Here is a 24,919-nt window from a genome sequence, read left to right as displayed (position 1 = left end):
GGTGCCCAGGAGTGGACACCTCACAGGGAAAGCCAGGATGGGTTCCACAGCGGTATTCGTACAAGCGCCTTGAGACCCTTGCGGGTGAGTAGTGCGCTATACAAGTATCAATTTACATTAACATTTCTGAAAAGGATTGAAAATTAAGAGAGGGGGAATGTTACAAAGAAAAATAGTCCCTGCCCCTTTTTCTTTCTCTATAGCTTATCTCAATATTTTAGTCTCACCTTAATATTCTTCTTTGTTGTGCTTTAGTCCCCTTTTAGAGTTCCGTTAACCAAAGGCTTTTTATGTTAATCAGTGTTTTCAAGGAAACATAGGCACCGCATACAGACTAAGGTTCTTAAACTTAATACAGCATATTGCGAGGATTAACAATTACAGATAACTAACAATGTCAAGAGGCCTTAGCTTAACTTGAAATTCCTTTCTCATGCCTAATGAGAATTCATTCTAGCCAGTGGGCTCCTAATCACAAAATTATTAAATGCCAAGACCATAATCAAAAAGAAAAGCGACTAATCAACTTTCTTAAGTAAAAGCTCCAAATACTATTCTCATGAAGGCGTTTCTTAATTCTCCAGAAAACGCTTCCACCAAGTTAAAAAGCAACAAAGATTAACATTGTTTGCAATCGAGGGGCCCATCTGTAGTAGATAGGTTGAACCTTATTCATATTAAGAAACATCAAACCTCTAGCGATACTAGAATTGATCTCCCTCCAGAAGCTACTCCTCTGGCTGCAATTCTTGTTGGGGTACCTACTTTAAATGCCTCTGATAATGAATCAACCGCGGCTTTGTTGCGCAAAGCAAAAAATTGGTGTGATAATTATTGTTCGGGACAACCTGAGATCTAGAATCACATCATAATGGCCAGACGGGTGTCCTGGGTGGGTAGTCGACCCAAGCAAGTTCCTGGCGACTGTATCATAGTTAATTTTAATAAACGGAACATAGTCAACAGTTTTTTTTTGGGATGCTACTGATGTATGTGCAGGGGGTATAAGGGCCCTCCCGCTGGGCTATTTCTATCCTCCAGTAAGTGTGATTTCTCACCCTGTTAGGACAAGGGCTAACAGCACTCATCGGTCATTGATGGGTCAATTTCCCACAAATACAAGTCTCGTCCCTGGACCTGTAAGTTAAGGTAGAGCGGCAGAGGTATCAGCTAAATGTCAGGATTAATGTTAAGGCCTAATGAGGAAGGCCTACCTGTTACAAATAGATTTTCCCCACTGACCCGGCTGGATACAAATAACTGACTAGAGGAGAATGAGGAATGTATATCAGTAGTAAGCTCTAGTAATTCTGCTGGTGGCAATATTGGGGTAGAGGCTTGCTCATCTGTCCTAAGCCTAAATTACCTGGCTAAGGTTGATACCGGAAGTGAAAACTCCACTAATTGTAGAATTATGAGCTGGAATATCGCGGGCCTAAGGTCAAAAAGAGATGATCCAAATTGGCTAAATTTTATTAAAACATTCTATATAATGGCTCTTCAGGAGACTTGGGATAGGGGGGAACATTTTTGGTTGGATGGTTTTAGTTCTCACTTTTTACCTGCCCGACTAGCCCCAGCAGGAAGAGCAAAGGGTGGTCTTATGTTCCTTTTATCTCTGAAATTAATGGGGTACACAAAGAGGATAGAGATAGACTCTGCTAATTCCCTGATAGTAGAAGTTAGCAAGTTAAATTACCCAAAGTTATTGTTTGTGAATTTTTATAATTCAGGAGAGAGTGATTCTACGAACCAACATCTGTTCAGCTTGAAATCTTTTTTAGAAGACTATAGAACAAAGCAATCCACTTTTTATTATGTACTACTTATGGGTGATTTTAATATTCATTTGTGTGATTTGCAGTGCTCAATTGTTGACGTGCATGGTTTTAATTTTGCGACGACTCCCCATTTTGAACACTCAGTAAGGGGCGAGGGTCTAGAGTCCCTCTTGACTGAAGCTGATCTCTTTGAACCCGGCTTTGTTGATAATCATGAACGGTGCTCCACGTTTAAATCTAGGGCTAGAGACAACATTGTTGATTATATTTTCCTGCCGCCCACGCTACTAGGCAAGGTAGTCTTTTACAATGCCCAGGAATCACCTTTTAGTGATCATAAACCGGTCATTTTAGAACTGGACAAAAGCTGTGGCATAATGGGCAAAGGAGGTAAAAACTTGGTTCCTAGGAGTGTTGTAACACGTGACCAGGGGAGGAGACTGAGATGGGCCAAAGTTATGCCTGACCCTTTTTTAATGGATTTATTCGAGAAAAGTACAGGGAATAGTACAATTTGTACAGCCCCCTTGAGTACTAAGGATGCAGTCCTCGGAGATTTTGAGGGTATTTGCAGGCAGATAGCACGTGACTTAACCGTCAATACCAAACCAAGAACCATGTCTGGCTTAAGATGGTTTGACGATAACTGCTCGCGTACCCATCGCTCCTTAGTTTTAGCCTTGAAAAAATCACCTTGTGATAGGGCTCTGATAGTTAGACTACGGAAGTAGTACAAGAGAGCAGTGTACACCCGGAAAGTAGAGATTAAGTCAGAGGCATGGAATGCGGTATTATCCGTGGAGGTGCTGAAGGATACCTCAAGTTTTTGGGCAATCATTAACACCCCCTTTTTTTGTGGTGAGGACAATGAGGTCCAGGAAAGCAATATCACAGAGGCCCAGGGGCTTTCTCATTTTGAGGCACTTTATGACTCTAATGAGGTATTGGATTGTATCAAGAGGCCATCTGATAAGAGTGGCGTCAAGTCTCTACTTGGTCTCCTGGAGTTTTATTCAAAGTTATGCCACTCTTGTACGGCCCATCAGTTCTCTTCTTTGCAAGGGTTTGGTGTTTGAATGGTCTGATGAATGTGAGTCTGCCCTGCAGTGTGTTAAGTGTTACCTTTCTAACAGTAGTGCACTCAAACCTTTTGACCCAGAGTTGTCTTTTTGCATAACTGTTGATGCGAGTCAAGTGGGGCTGTGGGCTGTTCTGACACAAAATACTTCAAGAGGAGAGAACACAGTCGCATTTGCATCCCGGGTTTTGAGAAATGGGGTACTTCAGTACTCAGTCTTCGATAAAGAGCTTTTGTCTTGCTTGTGGGCCATCAAAAAGTTTCGACCCTAAAGTTGGGGTAAGCGCATCTTATTGAGAACTGATCATAGACCTCCCATTTCCATTCTTGGGGCTGGTACCGGCAAATGCTACTCGCCTTGGATTCTACGTATGGTATCTCGCCTTATGCAGTACCAGTTTGATGTTGTTCATGTTTCTGGAGCAGGAATCTCAGAGCAGATTATCTGTTGCGTTTTCCCATTGATAATAACAAGGAAGGAGCAATTCCTTCTTATGTTGTGGAGGAAGATTCTGACAATTGCCTGGTAGCCTCACTCGACTTACCCGAGCAATCAATCAATCAATCAATCAAAGACATTTATAGAGCGCACTACTTACCCGGAGGGTCTCAAGGCGCTTGGGGGGGTGCTGCTACTGCTCGAACAGCCAGGTCTTGAGTTTCTTCCTGAAGGAGAGGTGGTCTTGGGTCAGGCGCAGGTCGGTCGGGAGGGAGTTCCAGGTCTTGGCGGCCAGGTAGGAGAAGGACCTTCCTCCTGTTGTCGTTCTTCGGATGCGGGGGACGGCGGCGAGGGCGTGGGCAGGGGCTTGATTCTGCAGACAGTTGGATTAAAGCTCTTCCCAATGATGAGATTTTACCACGAGTATGTGGGTTTGTTAAGTCAGGTTGGCTTAGAGAGCGTGCCCTTCCTCATTGCATACAGCCTTTCTGGAAGGTGGAATCTGAGATTTCATTGGAAGATTGTGTATTATCACAAGGTGATAAGCGTATTGTCCTTTGGAGTCTCAGAAAGAACATTATTGTCAAAGCCCACGAGGGTCATTTGGGATCCACGCTCACCAAGCGATAGGTACGCAAGTTTGTTTGGTGGCCCTCGATGGACAGTGATATTAATGATCCTGTTGATTCATGTTGCATCTGTAGTTCTGCTGACAAAGGTTTAAAGGTTTCCTGTCCACCTCTCTTTCCTATTGAGTGTCCCTCTGGACCATGGTCCAGAATAGGTGTGGATGTCACAGGACCTTTGGAAATTTTACCTGGAGGGTGTTGTTTTGTTTTAGTGTTAATTGATTATGCTTCAAAATGACCTGACATGAAACTTGTTAAGGAGGCCTCCACCAGTAAGATCATTCTTTTTCTTAAAGATGTATTTTTGAGGGAGCGGTTTCCTGACACCATGGTGACGGATAATGCACTCAATTCACAAGTGCTGAATGAATTTGAATCCTTTTTGAAACTATGCAACATTCAACATGTTAAGAGTTCCCTTTATCACCCCCAGTCTAATGGGCTGGTTGAGCGAATTAACAGAGTTGTGGGGGACTGTATTCAGTAGGCCAGATCTTGTAACTGTGATATTCTTAATTCTCTCAACAGTATGCTTTGGTTCTACAGGACCACCCCTCACTCTACAACTTAGGTTTCTCCCTTTGATTTGTTAAGGGGAAAAAAGTCCAACACTACCTTTAAGCCCGCATGGATGAACAAATGGATCAAGTCTTTTCCTGATATTGACAGTCTCATGCATCTGGTTAGAGAAAATGTCTCCAACACCCAGTCCAAACAGAAGTCTTGGTTTGACAGTAAAAAAGAGGTCAAGACTGTTCCTGTGGTCGTTGGAGATCTTGCTCGTATTAAGTCCCCAGTACATGGGAAGAAGGGTGAGAGCAAATGTGGTTCTTCCATTTCTGTCACCGGGGTTGGCAGAAATTCTGTGCAAGTTGAAGGGGGAAAATGGTGGAATGTTGGTAAGATTGTAAAAGTTAAGAATGTTCCTTCATATCCTGCTTCTGTGCCTCTTGGTCAGGAGGTTGGTGTACCTTCTGATTTGTCCTTCAGAAGGAGTTCAAGATCTAGGATTGTTCCTAGGAGATACCACATGTAAAATGTGTTAGAGTTTCTGCTTTGTATTTACTTACAAATTATTGAAAATGTTTTAGAGTATCTGCTTTATGCTCACTTACAAAGTATTCAATAGTTATAATTTTTAGTGTTTTTTTATTTTGTTTTTTTTGTTTCTGTTTATATTGTTTCTTACTTTTGTTTATTGAGAAAGGGGGATATGTTGTATTCTCTTGATTATATTGCTTCAGTGCTGTATTCTATGATCTAGCTCAGGTGTCACCTTATGGAATGTTGATGGGTTGCCTGGCTGCACTGTTGCTGGTTTCTGTGTATTCTAACTGTACTGAGAGCTGTTGGGGCTGGATGTGTCTTCACTACGCTCTCTTGTCCACTGAGATGAGGGCCAGGAAGAACTGTGTAGTTTATCTACAATAAATCTCTGTTGAACTTATCTGTGACTACGAGTGATCTACTGCAACATGTTAGGAAGTTGCACCCACATGATGTTCGGAGACATGAGCCGGTCTGCCATACCAGACCTGTGTGTATACAATGGTCATTGCATGCCTGGGAGTGCGCACGGGACCCTGTGCTGGTTTGAATATGTGTCCAGTCTGCCACTGCAGGTTTATAGGAGTGCTCTTACATAAGTGTCTGACCCGCCATTGCATGAAAATGTGTCCATACCTATGACAACAATGTTCCAAGACCCGGGTCAGGCCTGCAGTTGCTGGCTTGAGTGTGTGCCCTTGCACCCTTTGTGTTAGTGACTATGTGTCCATCGCAGGCAAGTGTGAGCACACTTGCCCCATAGTGGGTAAGCCCATGTGCAGCCTGCCATTGCATACTTGTGCTTGTGCAGGGACACCTATGGTGCTAGGGGCTATGTGTTCAGCCTGCTCTTGCAGACTTGAGTGTCGCACTTGCGGCAATGGCGCTAGGGACTACATGTCCCACCTGTCTTTGCAGGCGTGTGTGTATGCACTTGCACAGATGGTGCCTGGGCCTACGGGGCATATGTACAAGGAAGTGGCAGAGTGAAACTTTAGCTGTCATGGCTTAACGCCTCACTCGGACACTTCTAAAACACAAGGCTGCCCCATATTTACAAGGAGATGGTGCAGCCTTGCATTTCCCCCTGCGCTGGCACTAGACTTAGCAGTGCAGCGCCAATTTAGTCACCCATGCACGATAGTGCAAGGGTGTCTGCGTGCAGGGGAGGATTGTTTATGTGTTGGAAGGTGTTCCTTGCTGTACTTAAACAATCCTAAGCTGCTATTTTGTCACTTTTATGTGTGCTGCTTCATGCTGCACACATGAAAGTCACAAAATGCAAATACCATTTTTTTACAGATTCTTTATGTACAGGAAGGTGTGCCTGTAAAATACCCAAGTGTGTTTCACTACCTATGAGACTTGTTATTCCCAAAGGCTAACATGGGGAAGCATTTCACATTACTTCGGGCTGAAACAGTGGTTTGCAGTTTTGCAATAGGAAGCATTGATGGTGTGACTCGTACCAACGGGCACCAGACCTTATGCCAAGACTGCCTGGGTATGACACAGATCAACGTGTAACTAAGGGCATGCGTTCTGCATCTGAGAGGCTCCCCTGTGTTATTCCCCATTCATTGTTGCCTTCTTCCTGACCCTCATCTCAGTGGACCAACTGGCCTCACCCACCGACATTGTGGTACCAGGTAGTAGTGAGAGAGATTGAATGGGCTGGAGCAATGTTTCCAAGATAGTTCAAAAGCGGGTAAAGAGACTTTGTGAATCCTTTGTATTTTGAGACCTGTGGGTGACTTTATGAATGGCGGACAAACCCCAATTGTTTATGTCAAACTCTTCATTAAACTTGTTACTTTCTTCTCTTGTTCCTTAGAACCAATATAAAGTGGGACCTGGGGATCTTCCATCCAAGGTTGCGGGACAGTCAGGGTGAACTGAAGAGTAGAGGGAGGTTTGGGCCACGGGGTCTGCAGAGTATTATCAGTTGACCTGCTGAGTATCAGTGCACCATATTAGAGTGCGTATGAGTGTAAGAACGTTAAATACAGACTGGCTGGTATCAGTGGCACTGCATAGCGGTGAAGAGTGAGTGTGTGTTGGAGTGACAGTGTGCGTACTGCCAGTGTTTCACAACATTGGCTTTCAGTGCAGTTTTATGTGTCTATTTCATACCAAAATCACTTTACATTTAACACTGGTTAAACCGTGTGACCCCAGGCTGAGGTGCTGCTAAAAAGTGGTCTCATTTCCTAATTTACATATTGCTGATTTCGTTGTGACCTAGGGTACCCCCTATAACTGTGCAGGATTTAATTATAACCATTATTGGGGCAGGTCTGAGGTGTATAGTGTGTTTCACCACATAAGGGTGCTGTGTACCGTTTGGAGAATTTGATTAGGAACCGTCCCCAGTGTGCATATTCTTCATGTTATCACAACACAAGTAGGCCCGGTACTTCTAGTAATAATTCCAAGTGTGGTTTATGCCCCAAAGTACATGATGTTTATTTTGCATTGATTGCATATATGTGTTAAATGCAAACAATTTTTACAAACGTCCTGTGTGAAATCTATTTTGTACAGCGTGGGGTATTTATTGCGAGTTACTGCTTTGACTTTGCTTTACACATTGCCTCTGTGATAAGCCTGACTGCTCAGTGCCAAGCTACCCAAGGGTGAGCACTGGTTATACAACGAGTGTAATCAGCAGCCCTTGATGCATGTGGTGGATTCTGCATGGCTGGATCTTTATCTCAGACAACCAGAAAACACTACTTCCAACATTGTCCTTGAGTAAGGGTGTCATTAAACAATTCCCCTGCCATGGGTCGCCAAGCTTGACATTTTAGCCCAGAGATCTGTGGTGACATTTGTCTGCCCTGTACGGCATCTGCATCTGTTACTGTAAGATGGTGGTCAAGTGGAAGACAAGCCGGCAGGCAAATGTTTCTACTATCTGAGCCAATTTAGGCTCTGTGGTGGAAACCCAACATTGTTCCGCCTCTAAATAGAGCAGTGACACTTTTTTGATGCAGCTGTGGCACAGAGTGCTGACCCATATCTACGAGGCCATGCAACGCCATGTGGCTTTTCATGGCCTTGTAGATATGGAGTAAGGCAAAGTCGCTGTGTTGCCTTACTCTGCATTAAAGTAAGTATGGGCGAATTTTGCTGATCTGCGGTGCCGAATTCCCGCGAAATCGCGAAACAATCCGGGAATTTGTGGATTTTCCCGTGAAATCGCAGATTTTTTTTGCGATTTGCACTATACTCAACTGGAGTACTTTCTACTGGCTAATCAGTAAGTGCTACCTCATTGGATAAATATATAGTGCTTTTCCTACACTGCAGCTGTGTAAAGGGCCAGAAGATTTGTCTCCAGTGACCCTGTGTGCCTGTAACTTTGCCACCGCGCCAAACGGCGCTGAGGTCCCTTGAGTGAGCTGTCCATCATAGTTGGGAAAGGGTGGGAAGACATTTGGTACAGCTAGTGTGTGGTGCGGGGCTTCTATGCGTGTGCACATGCCTCTTGTGTAAAGCATCAGAGAGCGAGCAGGGCAGCAGGTGAGGAGAAAGCAGCCTCCTGGCCACAGGAACTACACGGAGATCGCGCTCAAGAAACTCATGGATGCAAAGACCTCCCTTGAGTATTACAGCTAATTTTCGATGGCAGATATGGGGTAAAAGCACACTTGCCCAGCCTCGACCATGCTCACTAATGTTTTGGGCTGATTAAAAACGTTACTGAATTTGAACTTCAACTCGGGCACCTGCTATATCTGTAAGTGCTTCCTGTTGAGGTTTAATTTTTGTGACAGGAGCCTCGTGCCAGAATGAATCCTGCCCTGCATAGTTATCCACGAAGATGCCACCGTTTTGTGCAATACCTCTACTCAACTGGATTACTGGCTAATCAGTAAGTGATACCTCATTGGGTAAATGTATAGTGCTTTTCCTACACTGCAGCTGCGTAAAGGGCCAGAAGATTTGTCTCCAGTAACCATGTGTTGCCTGTAACTTTGCCACCGTGCCAAAAGGCGCTGAGATCCCTTGAGTGAGCTGTCCATCATAGTTGGGAAAGGGTGGGAAGACGTTTGATACCGCTAGTGTGTGGTGCGGGGCTTCTATGCGTGTGCACATGCCTCTTGTGTAAAGGGTCAGAGAGTGAGCAGGGCAGCAGGTGAGGAGAAAGCAGCCTCCTGGCCACAGGAACTACACAGGGATTGCTCTCTAGAAACACATGGATGCAAGGACCTCCCTTGAGTATTACAGCTAATTTTCGACAGCAGATATGGGGTTAAAGCACACTTGCCCAGCCTCGACCGTGCTCACTAATGATTTGGGCTGATTAAAAACGTTACTGAATTTGAACTTCAACTCGGGCACCTGCTATATCTGTAAGGGCTTCCTGTTGAGGTTTAATTTTTGTGACAGGAGCCTCATGCCAGAATGAATCCTGCCCTGCATAGTTATCCACGAAGATGCCACCGTTTTGTGCAATACCTCTACTCAACTGGAGTACTGGCTAATCAGTAAGTGCTACCTCGTTGGGTAAATGTATAGTGCTTTTCCTACAATGCAGGTGCGTAAAGGGCCAGAAGACTTGTTTCCAGTGACCATGTGTGCCTGTAACTTTGCCACCACGTCAAAAGGCGCTGAGGTCCCTTGAGTGAGCTGTCCATCATAGTTGGGAAAGGGTGGGAAGACGTTTGATACCGCTAGTGTGTGGTGGGCCGGGCCAAACGGCCAGGGCTTCTATGCGTGTGCACATGCCTCTTGTGTAAAGGGTCAGAGAGCGATTTTGGAAAAGGTGATGGACAGAGTTTCTGAATGATGCAGAATACTCCTACCCAGTCAAGAGATCAGGGCTTGATCCATCACCGTTTTTTAGCTCACTGCACCATCCCAGCTTCAGAACCTGGCTATATGCAAATTAGTCCGTTCCTGTCCCAGTGCATGATGGGAACAGGGCAAACCAAACTACCAAGCCAATTCTTTAACTGGGAAGGAGACAAGCTACCGGGGACCGGTTTCTGGCATTTCAGCCTCGTCGGCCCGGCTTGCTTGAATCCTGATGGTGCAATGAGCTAGGGACTCACGTCTGAGTATACCCTCCCACACATAGTGTGGATAAAATCAATTTTGGAAAAGGTGATGGACAGAGTTTCTGAATGATGCAGAATACTCCTACCCAGTCAAGAGATCAGGGCTTGATCCATCACCGTTTTTTAGCTCACTGCACCATCCCAGCTTCAGAACCTGGCTATATGCAAATTAGTCCGTTCCTGTCCCAGTGCATGATGGGAACAGGGCAAACCAAACTACCAAGCCAATTCTTTAACTGGGAAGGAGACAAGCTACCGGGGACCGGTTTCTGGCATTTCAGCCTCGTCGGCCCGGCTTGCTTGAATCCTGATGGTGCAATGAGCTAGGGACTCACGTCTGAGTATACCCTCCCACACATAGTGTGGATAAAATCAATTTTGGAAAAGGTGATGGACAGAGTTTCTGAATGATGCAGAATACTCCTACCCAGTCAAGAGATCAGGGCTTGATCCATCACCGTTTTTTAGCTCACTGCACCATCCCAGCTTCAGAACCTGGCTATATGCAAATTAGTCCGTTCCTGTCCCAGTGCATGATGGGAACAGGGCAAACCAAACTACCAAGCCAATTCTTTAACTGGGAAGGAGACAAGCTACCGGGGACCGGTTTCTGGCATTTCAGCCTCGTCGGCCCGGCTTGCTTGAATCCTGATGGTGCAATGAGCTAGGGACTCACGTCTGAGTATACCCTCCCACACATAGTGTGGATAAAATCAATTTTGGAAAAGGTGATGGACAGAGTTTCTGAATGATGCAGAATACTCCTACCCAGTCAAGAGATCAGGGCTTGATCCATCACCGTTTTTTAGCTCACTGCACCATCCCAGCTTCAGAACCTGGCTATATGCAAATTAGTCCGTTCCTGTCCCAGTGCATGATGGGAACAGGGCAAACCAAACTACCAAGCCAATTCTTTAACTGGGAAGGAGACAAGCTACCGGGAACCGGTTTCTGGCATTTCAGCCTCGTCGGCCCGGCTTGCTTGAATCCTGATGGTGCAATGAGCTAGGGACTCACGTCTGAGTATACCCTCCCACACATAGTGTGGATAAAATCAATTTTGGAAAAGGTGATGGACAGAGTTTCTGAATGATGCAGAATACTCCTACCCAGTCAAGAGATCAGGGCTTGATCCATCAACGTTTTTTAGCTCACTGCACCATCCCAGCTTCAGAACCTGGCTATATGCAAATTAGTCCGTTCCTGTCCCAGTGCATGATGGGAACAGGGCAAACCAAACTACCAAGCCAATTCTTTAACTGGGAAGAAGACAAGCTACCGGGAACCGGTTTCTGGCATTTCAGCCTCGTCGGCCCGGCTTGCTTGAATCCTGATGGTGCAATGAGCTAGGGACTCACGTCTGAGTATACCCTCCCACACATAGTGTGGATAAAATCAATTTTGGAAAAGGTGATGGACAGAGTTTCTGAATGATGCAGAATACTCCTACCCAGTCAAGAGATCAGGGCTTGATCCATCACCGTTTTTTAGCTCACTGCACCATCCCAGCTTCAGAACCTGGCTATATGCAAATTAGTCCGTTCCTGTCCCAGTGCATGATGGGAACAGGGCAAACCAAACTACCAAGCCAATTCTTTAACTGGGAAGGAGACAAGCTACCGGGGACCGGTTTCTGGCATTTCAGCCTCGTCGGCCCGGCTTGCTTGAATCCTGATGGTGCAATGAGCTAGGGACTCACGTCTGAGTATACCCTCCCACACATAGTGTGGATAAAATCAATTTTGGAAAAGGTGATGGACAGAGTTTCTGAATGATGCAGAATACTCCTACCCAGTCAAGAGATCAGGGCTTGATCCATCACCGTTTTTTAGCTCACTGCACCATCCCAGCTTCAGAACCTGGCTATATGCAAATTAGTCCGTTCCTGTCCCAGTGCATGATGGGAACAGGGCAAACCAAACTACCAAGCCAATTCTTTAACTGGGAAGGAGACAAGCTACCGGGGACCGGTTTCTGGCATTTCAGCCTCGTCGGCCCGGCTTGCTTGAATCCTGATGGTGCAATGAGCTAGGGACTCACGTCTGAGTATACCCTCCCACACATAGTGTGGATAAAATCAATTTTGGAAAAGGTGATGGACAGAGTTTCTGAATGATGCAGAATACTCCTACCCAGTCAAGAGATCAGGGCTTGATCCATCACCGTTTTTTAGCTCACTGCACCATCCCAGCTTCAGAACCTGGCTATATGCAAATTAGTCCGTTCCTGTCCCAGTGCATGATGGGAACAGGGCAAACCAAACTACCAAGCCAATTCTTTAACTGGGAAGGAGACAAGCTACCGGGGACCGGTTTCTGGCATTTCAGCCTCGTCGGCCCGGCTTGCTTGAATCCTGATGGTGCAATGAGCTAGGGACTCACGTCTGAGTATACCCTCCCACACATAGTGTGGATAAAATCAATTTTGGAAAAGGTGATGGACAGAGTTTCTGAATGATGCAGAATACTCCTACCCAGTCAAGAGATCAGGGCTTGATCCATCACCGTTTTTTAGCTCACTGCACCATCCCAGCTTCAGAATCTGGCTATATGCAAATTAGTCCGTTCCTGTCCCAGTGCATGATGGGAACAGGGCAAACCAAACTACCAAGCCAATTCTTTAACTGGGAAGGAGACAAGCTACCGGGGACCGGTTTCTGGCATTTCAGCCTCGTCGGCCCGGCTTGCTTGAATCCTGATGGTGCAATGAGCTAGGGACTCACGTCTGAGTATACCCTTCCACACATAGTGTGGATAAAATCAATTTTGGAAAAGGTGATGGACAGAGTTTCTGAATGATGCAGAATACTCCTACCCAGTCAAGAGATCAGGGCTTGATCCATCAACGTTTTTTAGCTCACTGCACCATCCCAGCTTCAGAACCTGGCTATATGCAAATTAGTCCGTTCCTGTCCCAGTGCATGATGGGAACAGGGCAAACCAAACTACCAAGCCAATTCTTTAACTGGGAAGGAGACAAGCTACCGGGAACCGGTTTCTGGCATTTCAGCCTCGTCGGCCCGGCTTGCTTGAATCCTGATGGTGCAATGAGCTAGGGACTCACGTCTGAGTATACCCTCCCACACATAGTGTGGATAAAATCAATTTTGGAAAAGGTGATGGACAGAGTTTCTGAATGATGCAGAATACTCCTACCCAGTCAAGAGATCAGGGCTTGATCCATCACCGTTTTTTAGCTCACTGCACCATCCCAGCTTCAGAACCTGGCTATATGCAAATTAGTCCGTTCCTGTCCCAGTGCATGATGGGAACAGGGCAAACCAAACTACCAAGCCAATTCTTTAACTGGGAAGGAGACAAGCTACCGGGGACCGGTTTCTGGCATTTCAGCCTCGTCGGCCCGGCTTGCTTGAATCCTGATGGTGCAATGAGCTAGGGACTCACGTCTGAGTATACCCTCCCACACATAGTGTGGATAAAATCAATTTTGGAAAAGGTGATGGACAGAGTTTCTGAATGATGCAGAATACTCCTACCCAGTCAAGAGATCAGGGCTGGATCCATCACCGTTTTTTAGCTCACTGCACCATCCCAGCTTCAGAACCTGGCTATATGCAAATTAGTCCGTTCCTGTCCCAGTGCATGATGGGAACAGGGCAAACCAAACTACCAAGCCAATTCTTTAACTGGGAAGGAGACAAGCTACCGGGGACCGGTTTCTGGCATTTCAGCCTCGTCGGCCCGGCTTGCTTGAATCCTGATGGTGCAATGAGCTAGGGACTCACGTCTGAGTATACCCTCCCACACATAGTGTGGATAAAATCAATTTTGGAAAAGGTGATGGACAGAGTTTCTGAATGATGCAGAATACTCCTACCCAGTCAAGAGATCAGGGCTTGATCCATCACCGTTTTTTAGCTCACTGCACCATCCCAGCTTCAGAACCTGGCTATATGCAAATTAGTCCGTTCCTGTCCCAGTGCATGATGGGAACAGGGCAAACCAAACTACCAAGCCAATTCTTTAACTGGGAAGGAGACAAGCTACCGGGGACCGGTTTCTGGCATTTCAGCCTCGTCGGCCCGGCTTGCTTGAATCCTGATGGTGCAATGAGCTAGGGACTCACGTCTGAGTATACCCTCCCACACATAGTGTGGATAAAATCAATTTTGGAAAAGGTGATGGACAGAGTTTCTGAATGATGCAGAATACTCCTACCCAGTCAAGAGATCAGGGCTTGATCCATCACCGTTTTTTAGCTCACTGCACCATCCCAGCTTCAGAACCTGGCTATATGCAAATTAGTCCGTTCCTGTCCCAGTGCATGATGGGAACAGGGCAAACCAAACTACCAAGCCAATTCTTTAACTGGGAAGGAGACAAGCTACCGGGGACCAGTTTCTGGCATTTCAGCCTCGTCGGCCTGGCTTGCTTGAATCCTGATGGTGCAATGAGCTAGGGACTCACGTCTGAGTATACCCTCCCACACATAGTGTGGATAAAATCAATTTTGGAAAAGGTGATGGACAGAGTTTCTGAATGATGCAGAATACTCCTACCCAGTCAAGAGATCAGGGCTTGATCCATCACCGTTTTTTAGCTCACTGCACCATCCCAGCTTCAGAACCTGGCTATATGCAAATTAGTCCGTTCCTGTCCCAGTGCATGATGGGAACAGGGCAAACCAAACTACCAAGCCAATTCTTTAACTGGGAAGGAGACAAGCTACCGGGGACCGGTTTCTGGCATTTCAGCCTCGTCGGCCCGGCTTGCTTGAATCCTGATGGTGCAATGAGCTAGGGACTCACGTCTGAGTATACCCTCCCACACATAGTGTGGATAAAATCAATTTTGGAAAAGGTGATGGACAGAGTTTCTGAATGATGCAGAATACTCCTACCCAGTCAAGAGATCAGGGCTTGATCCATCACCGTTTTTTAGCTCACTGCACCATCCCAGCTTCAGAACCTGGCTATATGCAAATTAGTCCGTTCCTGTCCCAGTGCATGATGGGAACAGGGCAAACCAAACTACCAAGCCAATTCTTTAACTGGGAAGGAGACAAGCTACCGGGGACCGGTTTCTGGCATTTCAGCCTCGTCGGCCCGGCTTGCTTGAATCCTGATGGTGCAATGAGCTAGGGACTCACGTCTGAGTATACCCTCCCACACATAGTGTGGATAAAATCAATTTTGGAAAAGGTGATGGACAGAGTTTCTGAATGATGCAGAATACTCCTACCCAGTCAAGAGATCAGGGCTTGATCCATCACCGTTTTTTTGCTCACTGCACCATCCCAGCTTCAGAACCTGGCTATATGCAAATTAGTCCGTTCCTGTCCCAGTGCATGATGGGAACAGGGCAAACCAAACTACCAAGCCAATTCTTTAACTGGGAAGGAGACAAGCTACCGGGGACCGGTTTCTGGCATTTCAGCCTCGTCGGCCCGGCTTGCTTGAATCCTGATGGTGCAATGAGCTAGGGACTCACGTCTGAGTATACCCTCCCAAACATAGTGTGGATAAAATCAATTTTGGAAAAGGTGATGGACAGAGTTTCTGAATGATGCAGAATACTCCTACCCAGTCAAGAGATCAGGGCTTGATCCATCACCGTTTTTTAGCTCACTGCACCATCCCAGCTTCAGAACCTGGCTATATGCAAATTAGTCCGTTCCTGTCCCAGTGCATGATGGGAACAGGGCAAACCAAACTACCAAGCCAATTCTTTAACTGGGAAGGAGACAAGCTACCGGGGACCGGTTTCTGGCATTTCAGCCTCGTCGGCCCGGCTTGCTTGAATCCTGATGGTGCAATGAGCTAGGGACTCACGTCTGAGTATACCCTCCCACACATAGTGTGGATAAAATCAATTTTGGAAAAGGTGATGGACAGAGTTTCTGAATGATGCAGAATACTCCTACCCAGTCAAGAGATCAGGGCTTGATCCATCACCGTTTTTTAGCTCACTGCACCATCCCAGCTTCAGAACCTGGCTATATGCAAATTAGTCCGTTCCTGTCCCAGTGCATGATGGGAACAGGGCAAACCAAACTACCAAGCCAATTCTTTAACTGGGAAGGAGACAAGCTACCGGGGACCGGTTTCTGGCATTTCAGCCTCGTCAGCCCGGCTTGCTTGAATCCTGATGGTGCAATGAGCTAGGGACTCACGTCTGAGTATACCCTCCCACACATAGTGTGGATAAAATCAATTTTGGAAAAGGTGATGGACAGAGTTTCTGAATGATGCAGAATACTCCTACCCAGTCAAGAGATCAGGGCTTGATCCATCACCGTTTTTTAGCTCACTGCACCATCCCAGCTTCAGAACCTGGCTATATGCAAATTAGTCCGTTCCTGTCCCAGTGCATGATGGGAACAGGGCAAACCAAACTACCAAGCCAATTCTTTAACTGGGAAGGAGACAAGCTACCGGGGACCGGTTTCTGGCATTTCAGCCTCGTCGGCCCGGCTTGCTTGAATCCTGATGGTGCAATGATTCTGTCCTTGTGATTCAATCTTGCTGGCAAAATTGAATGTCAAAAGTTTTTTTGTTTTTTAATATTTTATCTGTGTTGAGTGGGTCCCGACGGGACCACTCTTCTTTTAACATTTGTATTTCTAATAAATTGTAAGAATTCTTTATATTTACTTGGTTTTCTGTTATCGTTTTTACCTGACTCACCGTTTTTTTGTATTCCTTCTTGCTCAAGGGAACACTTTGTTTCAATGGTTAGTTAACCCTATTTCCCTTGATTTCAGTTAAGGGGTACCTCTTGTATTCATTGCCATTTTGTAAATGGTTACAAAGAAATTAGCTTCAACTTGGGCACCTGCTGTAACCCTGTAAGTGCTTCATGGAAAATTCGTCCCGCTCGCGGATTTGCTGATTTGTCTGCAATTTCGCGAGATTTGCGGATCGCAAAATTGCCAAAAATCCTCAAATTCCACGAGCAGAACGAATATTCGGCCCACAATTACATTAAAGAGGCATTCCATGGCAACTCGGTGGGTGTTCCCACGCAACACCCATAGATTTTTAGGCTGCCCCAGATTGAGAAGGACTTGTAATGCTGGAAATGCGTGAGAATAAAGAACTTTATTTCACCTCATTGTTTCCTCTTTCTTTGTGTGCTGCAATGTGCAGCACACATCGAAGGAGGAAAATGCCTCCATTGGTTGTTTTTGTGCAGGAAGGTGTCCTTTCCTGTCTGCGCAAAAACAATAATTCCTACAACGCAGGCAGCCTTGCACCTTTGTGCAAGGGTGTATGCATTAGAGCTAGGCAGCCAATTATGCACCAGTGCAGTGAGAAAGCACAGGAATGTGCCATATCTCATCCTGCCCTTTTCTCCGGATGCAGGGCAGAGCAGCAAAGTGACTTGTTGAGCTGCCCTGAGCCAAAAATGAGTACATAAGCCCCTCAGAGTATAGTTGGGCAGCTGAACTGAGATTTATTGTGGTTCACCTGCTGATACAGACAGTCAATGGCCAGACAGGGTGCAGTTTTATCAGAAAGATCAGGGCCGGTAGAGCTCACTAACAGCAACCATAGAACGGCATCAGGTTAGATCCTGCACTGTTCCGGCTGTCGAAGTGCTTGTCCGGGAGGCAGTTTGCATGTCCTCTCCTGATCAGAGTCTCCATCACACACCAGTCCCATGGTGCTAGCTCACAAAGGTCCAACTGCCAATTAGAGCCTGGTTACCTGCAAACTCCTAAGCAGAATCACCCGGGCTTTAAGACCCCCTCCTAGGCCTGGAGCCTCACCCTCTTCGCTCTACTCTTCGCTCTACTGGTACCCCACGGCTCGCCACCTTGGGCCACCGAAGCTCCAAGCCCCACATCGCAACTCAATCAGGCTCCCCTCCCCCCTCTTCCATCCCCACGATGGCCCGGGACCAGCCTCCTCCTCCCTCTCCAGTCCCACTTGCCCACCTCAAACCTCACAGTCGGAACGCCTTCACCATCATCTTCCCCCCCCCTCCTCTCTACAAAGCTTCGACGCACTTTCAAGCAGAAACTCATCCGCAAACATAAAGAAACCCTAATCACTGACATCTACCACTCGACCTCCATAGGACCGATGAAGATGGATCTAATATTTCACACCGAAAGACCCGAATATTGGATCTCCACGATCAGAACGCGGATGTTCATCGCCAAAACTACCTCCACTCCTCACAGCTGCAAACTAACTGCGATTCTTCCGTTCAGATCAGCTGGCAGAGGTTATACTACCGTGACTATCTTCACCAATGGCACAGTCCTCATACAAGCCAACAATGATAACCTGGAATCTTTTGACTCCTTATTTCCCTCTCTCAAGTCAGCCCTCCCTACCCCTCCGCACCTCGCCTCAACACCCTCACCGACCACTCTCTCAGCTGACAGAGAAGACCTCGACACGCCCCTTCTCGATCCACACACAGCCCGCCAGGCTCCCCCTCCCCCCGCCATATCTCATCCCCCTCGCCCACCCATCCACCACCAACAGGAATCCCAACCCTCACCCCCTACCCCGCCCTCTAACCATCTCACCCCCCCCAGCCACAGCCTCCGACCACCGCCTAGGAAAATTACCTTCCTGCCAACAGGCAGTCCCCAGCCTACGAGCCTCCCCTCTAGTCTCCCCCCAACTCTCAAACCTCCCCTGTCTAAACCTCCTCCTGTCCCTCTCCCTATCTCTCCCATGTCTAAACCTCCCCCTAGCCCTCTCCCCAAACCTCCCACTCCCACTACCCCGATCCCTATCTCTCAACCCATTCTCTCTAACTATAACACGCTCGGCCCCACCACAGCTGCTCACAACCCCCCCATTGACTCCATAACAAAGCGGCTCACAGCCCTTGAAAACCAGGTCGACACTATCACCCAGGGCTTAATAGAAATCCTTCTTAACCTCGGTATAGCCTGCAAACCCCACAAACCCCCTCTCCGAACCCCCTTCCTCGCCAACGCCAACACCACCCAGGGGCCCACAGTAGCCCTCAATGCCCACCCGATCGATCCCTATCCAAAGGACCTGGTTCCCAGTCACAAAAAATCCGAACACTCCAGAGCCCCATGCACCAGGCCCCCGACCACTATCTCTTCTCACTCCCTAGCAGGCTCAAAACACCTGACCTCCAGACCGCGCAGATCAGAAGCTCCTATGTCAGACAGAGAAGCAGCCTTACTAGCCACTACCTACGACCCTACCATCTCAGTTTCACCTAAATCTAAAATCCAAGTAATCACGAGCTACCGGAAAGACCTACCCACCCTCAAACGACAGAGATCACCAGTCCTCACCGCTATACCTAGAGAGGCTAAAGACAAAACCACCAGCAATCAGGAGAAAATCACCAACTGCCTCCTAATCAACTGCAGATCGGCCTCACTACATGCAACGGACTTAGCCGAAGCTATCCTCACACACGACATTGACGTTGCGTTCCTCACGGAGACCTGGCTAAACAAGGCATCTCCTCCCTGCCTAGACATACTGGTACCTCCTGGTTTCTCCCTCATCTCCAAAGACAGGATAGATCAACGAGGAGGTGGGGTTGCTATCATCCACAAGGACAGCTGGAGCATCACAGAAACCTCCTCCTTCGAGTACAACTCATTCGAATGTCTATCCGCTGTCATCAAAACCAAAGATAACGACTCTCTACTGTGTCATCTACTCTATCACCCCCCGGGCAGAAACAACGAGTTTGGAGATCAACTATCCAACCTGATTGCACAAGACGCTCTCGGTGATTCCAACAACATAATTCTTGGTGACCTGAATCTCCGATGGAACAAAATCCATAACCCTCTAATCAGATCGCTATCCAGCCTCCTCGCCGACAACAACCTTACTCGACATTGCACTGAGGAGACGCACTACAAAGGAGCCACACTGGACGCCATCATCCCACAAAAGAACTCAATCACGGTCAACCACATACTACCTGTTGACTGGTCAGATCATCATATGATCCTATTTCACATCAATCACCCCATCATCCCGCTTAAACCTCCCCAAGACCCCCCAAATGGTCAAGAAACCTCTCCCAAGTACCCCAAGACATTCTAGAAGGTCAACTAAGTTCACTTCTTCCAGACAACTCTTTGCACCTCTCGACCAATGATCTCATCGACCACTACAACTCCGAGCTAGTCTCCATTCTCGATAATCTAGCTCCACTAAAGCTCAAAAGAAGCCGTGCCACCCCTTCTAGAACCTGGTTCAATGCGGACCTCAACGCAGAAAGAAGATCCTTGAGAGCCAAAGAAAGAAAGTGGAGAAACAACCCAACAGCCATCCTTCGCTTACAACTAAAAACAGCACGCAGGAAATACAACAACCACATCAAAAACAAGAAATCCAGCTTCTTCCGAGAGGCACTAGCCAATTCCAAAAACAGACCTAAGGAGCTCTACAACATAATCAGACGTCAAACATCCAAGCCTCTGCCCTCACCCCTGCAGGAGTCCAAAGAACTATGCGATAACTTCGCCACCTTCTTCAACGATAAAGTCTTAAAAATCGAATTATCTCTAGACATCAACAACTCACACCTCCCGAAGAACAACGCGGCCATCCCACATGCCCTACCATCCGGCTCCTCCCCCCTCCGTTGGCTAAGCTTTCGCCACGTGCAGGAAACCGAGATAATCTAGCTGATCTCGACCTCCAAACCTTCAGCTCACATCTCAGACCCCATTCCTCCCTCACTAATCAAAAAAATGAAGCTCACCTTAGCACCTATCTGGGGCAAAATCATAAACAGCTCCCTACAAAGCGGAGTGGTCCCCGACTGTCTAAAAATGGGACAAGTCACCCCTTTGCTGAAAAAACCCGGTCTTGACCTCACTGACTTGAACAATTTCAGACCGATATCTAACCTCCCTCTACTCGCCAAAACACTGGAACGATGCGTTCTCCTGCAATTGACTCATCATCTGGATAACATCAATCTCCTAGACCCCCTCCAATCCGGCTTCAGACAAGGCCGCAGCACAGAAACCGCGATGCTGAACATCATAGACGACATTCACGGTTCCCTTGACGCTGACAAATGCTGCCTCCTCATACTCCTTGATTTATCCGCAGCTTTCGACACAGTGGACCATAAGCTCCTCATCAAGACTCTGCAAGTAAGAGCTGGCCTCGGTGAGGTAGTTCTCGAGTGGTTTTCCTCCTTTCTACACAACCGCTCCCAAATAATAAAAATGAAGAACTTCACCTCCGAATCCCAGCAAGTCAACAAGGGTGTCCCCCAAGGAGCAGTACTTTCTCCTCAGCTCTTCAACATCTATATGGAACCGCTCGCCAAACTACTCAGGAATGCCAATATCCACTTCCACCTCTACGCGGATGACACACAGATCTACCTGGAAACCTCTTCACTCAACGACATCCACAGACTAAATGCCGTCTTAAATGATGTTCAAGATTGGCTGACAAAGAATCACCTGAAACTCAATCCCGACAAGACCGAAACTCTTCTCATCTCAAACAAAGAAGACAACCCTCAAATCATCGAGTGGCTGAAGTCGATCGATGCTCTTAAAGGTTCTCTCACGCTAGCTGATTCCGTAAAATCTCTGGGCTTCACCTTAGACCCCAAACTAACCTTGACAAACCACATTAAGAACTCGGCAAAAAGCGCATTCTTTAACCTCAGACTTCTGAACAAAATCAAACCTTTCATTCCCAACAAGGACCTTAAACTAGCCACGCAATCTCTAGTTCTATCTAGACTGGACTATGGGAACTCAATCCTAACAGGCATCCCCAAATCACACCTGGCTCCATTAAAAACAACATTGCATGCTGCAGCAAGAATGATCACAGGATGCAAAAAATCCGACCACATCTCCCCTGCACTCAAAGAACTTGAATGGCTCCCGGTGGATATGCGTAGCACCTTCAGAACGGCCTGCCTAACCCACAAGGCCCTCCACACCGGAAAACCAGAATACCTGGCAAACAAACTCACAAAAGCTGGCCAAAGTAGAATCTTGAGAAGCTCTAACTCCCTGCTGCTCATCCTACCAAAAACCAGAAAGAAGAAAACTGCGGACTGCTCCTTCACAGGAAATGCCCCCAAAATATGGAACTCTATCCCCCCGCATATCAGAACCATACCGTCCTATGCGGAATTCAAGAGCCAACTCAAATCCTTGTTCCTCATCTGTTCCCTAGGTCCTGGGTAACTAGGATCAACATCCATCCCCAGAACTATGTGATAACTCTGTATCCTATTACCAAGAAGTCCTACTGTACGAACTTCTCCTCCCCCCTAATTGTCATTTGATGATCACCTTTATTTGTTATGTGTCTTTTTGTCCACCTTTTCATTCCTTTTACTGTAAAGCGCTCTGCTACCTTCGGGTCTTGTTAGCGCTATAGAAAACTTCTAAATAAAATAAAAATAAATAAATAAAATAAATAAATAACAATTACTTTTCCATTTTATCAATATTGTTCTTTCACATCCACATTTTTTTTCACATCTTTCTCACCTTTTTTTCAAGTTTGTTCCCAAATCAGACAGAAGCCATTACCTGTTTAAAGTCGGGGTTCCAACGAATGGCTCGGTCATCAATGATGAACTGTTCTTCCCCAGAAGGGTTTAGATGGAAGCTTCCCACTTTGGTCCATGTAGCATAACTGAAGTTGTAGAAAATCCAACTGGAAATGTCAAAGCGCGTGGGAGGATCCCCTTGATCATCAAAGTAGATTTCATCACCAGAGGAAGTTTTAAAATGAAGATTCTTCATGTAATGATGTAACTGGAAGAACACAGAGAAATTGAAAGAGGACACAGTGAATAAATAACACTATGCTGCAATAATACCTATAGCATTGGGCAGGGCATGACTTAGCTGCTACATATAGGCATACCATTTTTGCAGACGTTGTGAATAAAGCACGTTTGGGGAGTCGGATATCATAAAGTGACCAATCCAATGCAGCTCATGACAACTGCAGTTGTCCAGGTGTAGTCCTGCAGACAGAAGATGCAGTGAAGAGCTGCTACCATGCTAGGTTGAGGGAGTAATAGTGCTGTAGAAATAACAAGATGGCTTCGGTGACAGGGACCACACGGTACCTGTCGAAGGGGCAAGGATACTTTCACTGAGCAGGTGGGCGCGATTGAAGTGATAGGTGTCGCAGGAGTAGTTCATGCCATGATGGCAATAACTGGAGTCATTCAGTGTACAGTGCCAGGATAGGTGTGGCAGGACATGGTCATAAAGGGGGCGATTTACACAGGGCTTGTGTTCCTCTTGTGCCATGCTAGGTGACGCAAGGCAACACGAGCCCTAGAAGGGGATTTACTAAGCCACACAAAGCCACCTTGCTTGGCTTTAAATGGCTTAGTAAATCCTGAGCAATGCACAGCAGCCCAACTCGCTGCCTTGCTGTATCCTGCATTGAGAGAGCATTTAATGGGTAGAGCATGGGCGATCCTCTGCATCCACCTATGGATAATGGTGCAATCCCACATTTGCTAAAAAAATTGTGAACCTTGGAATGAGTCAAAATGGTATGTTTTTCCAAGTGAGACATAACGAGGAGCAATATCTTTATTTATCTTCGTTATTTCCTTTTTCTGTAATCTGCAGCACACGTATGAAGATAAAAATAACCCAAAGGATTGGTTTTGTGCAGCAAGGTGTTCATTCTGGCACTTAAACAACCCTTCTCTTAAGACAGGCCTCCTTGCAGCATGTTGCAAGAGGGCCTGGATTGGTGCGAGCGCAGGGAGTGAGCAGAAATGCAGCAAATTGTAGTAGATATGGCACATTTTTGCTCTCTTACACCAAACAGAAAAGAGAGTGGGGATAAAACTGCTTGTCCTTCTCCCCTAGATACCTGTAGTAAACAATAGGAACAATCTGAATACCCTATCATTAACTAGCATCCCTTGTACATTTAGTAGCCTCTCAGGAAAAACGATTTAGAAAAGGGCCTCTCAGGAAAAATACATTAGGATTTTATAAAGAACCCTCATCCACCAACCTAGTGGTGGCATGCTTCATCATTGGGTTACTATGTAGGGGGCCGAATGTCTCCTAGGTGGGCTGCGACGTCTGATTACAGTGAAATGGGATTTTTCTTAGTGAACCAGTAAGATTAGTGAGCATGATTCTAAAAACTGCCTCTAGGATACTCTTCCATATCAGGATGAATGTAATAGTGAGTTCCTGGGGTAGGATTAAAAACAAAGGTGGATGTGAAAGAGAAAATAATATTTCACACATCCGTTAATGGTCTACATGTTTCAGCCAATCAAATGTATGTAAGAAGGCATTCTTCAGGACCATAGCTGTCAGGGCCAGAGGAAACCCTAGGCAAGTAAAGGGAAAGCACACATCCTAAGGTGTGCATAAGTGGTGTGGATTCGTAACTTAAGATTTGCACCCGAAGTAGTATATCTGAAAGAAAATCAAAAGAGTCATACATCATAGTTTAAAAAAAAATCAATTGTTTGGATGGATGCAGAGTTTGGTGCAGCGTGCGTTTTCAATGCACCCTAAACCTCATGCAACATGCTGTAAGTCTCGTGCTGAGTTTTAAGCCGCATGCAGCCTTTACCTTCACAACCACAGAACTGTGTGTGAAAAAATGTCGGTGTGCCGGTCATACTGTAGTGCAATTCGCTCCTATTCATCAGGCATGTTCATGATCAATGAGGTAGGTGCTCATGCATGTCAGGTGGCATTCTTGGCGACTCCAAACATACTTTTACACGATTGAATCACACATTCAAACTACAAAGTATCACAGTTAGGCAAAGAACATGAATCGTGGTAACAATAAACACAGTGCACAAAGAGGCTTATTTGGTTTGATTTGACTGTTTGCCCCTTTATAAAAAAATGCATTCCACCTACTATTGTTGTGATAATTCAAGCAAGATGGATCCCGACGA

At 46.4% G+C, this 24,919-nt stretch overlaps 1 protein-coding gene across 1 annotated transcript in view; it reads right to left on the bottom strand.

The window, feature by feature from the left end:
* The window catches only part of LOC147689399 (vomeronasal type-2 receptor 26-like), a 204,468-nt gene that overhangs the window by 67,688 nt on the left and 111,861 nt on the right, over nt 1–24,919 (bottom strand). The window contains exon 2 of the mRNA XM_086940081.1: nt 22,545–22,772. Coding sequence (XP_086796207.1) covers nt 22,545–22,772 — 228 coding nt within the window. The remainder of the gene's footprint in view (nt 1–22,544; nt 22,773–24,919) is intronic.

The sequence above is a fragment of the Lissotriton vulgaris genome, chromosome 10, assembly GCF_964263255.1.
Source record: "Lissotriton vulgaris chromosome 10, aLisVul1.2, whole genome shotgun sequence".
Lineage (NCBI taxonomy): Eukaryota > Metazoa > Chordata > Amphibia > Caudata > Salamandridae > Lissotriton > Lissotriton vulgaris.
This window is presented reverse-complemented; position numbering and strand designations above follow the sequence as displayed.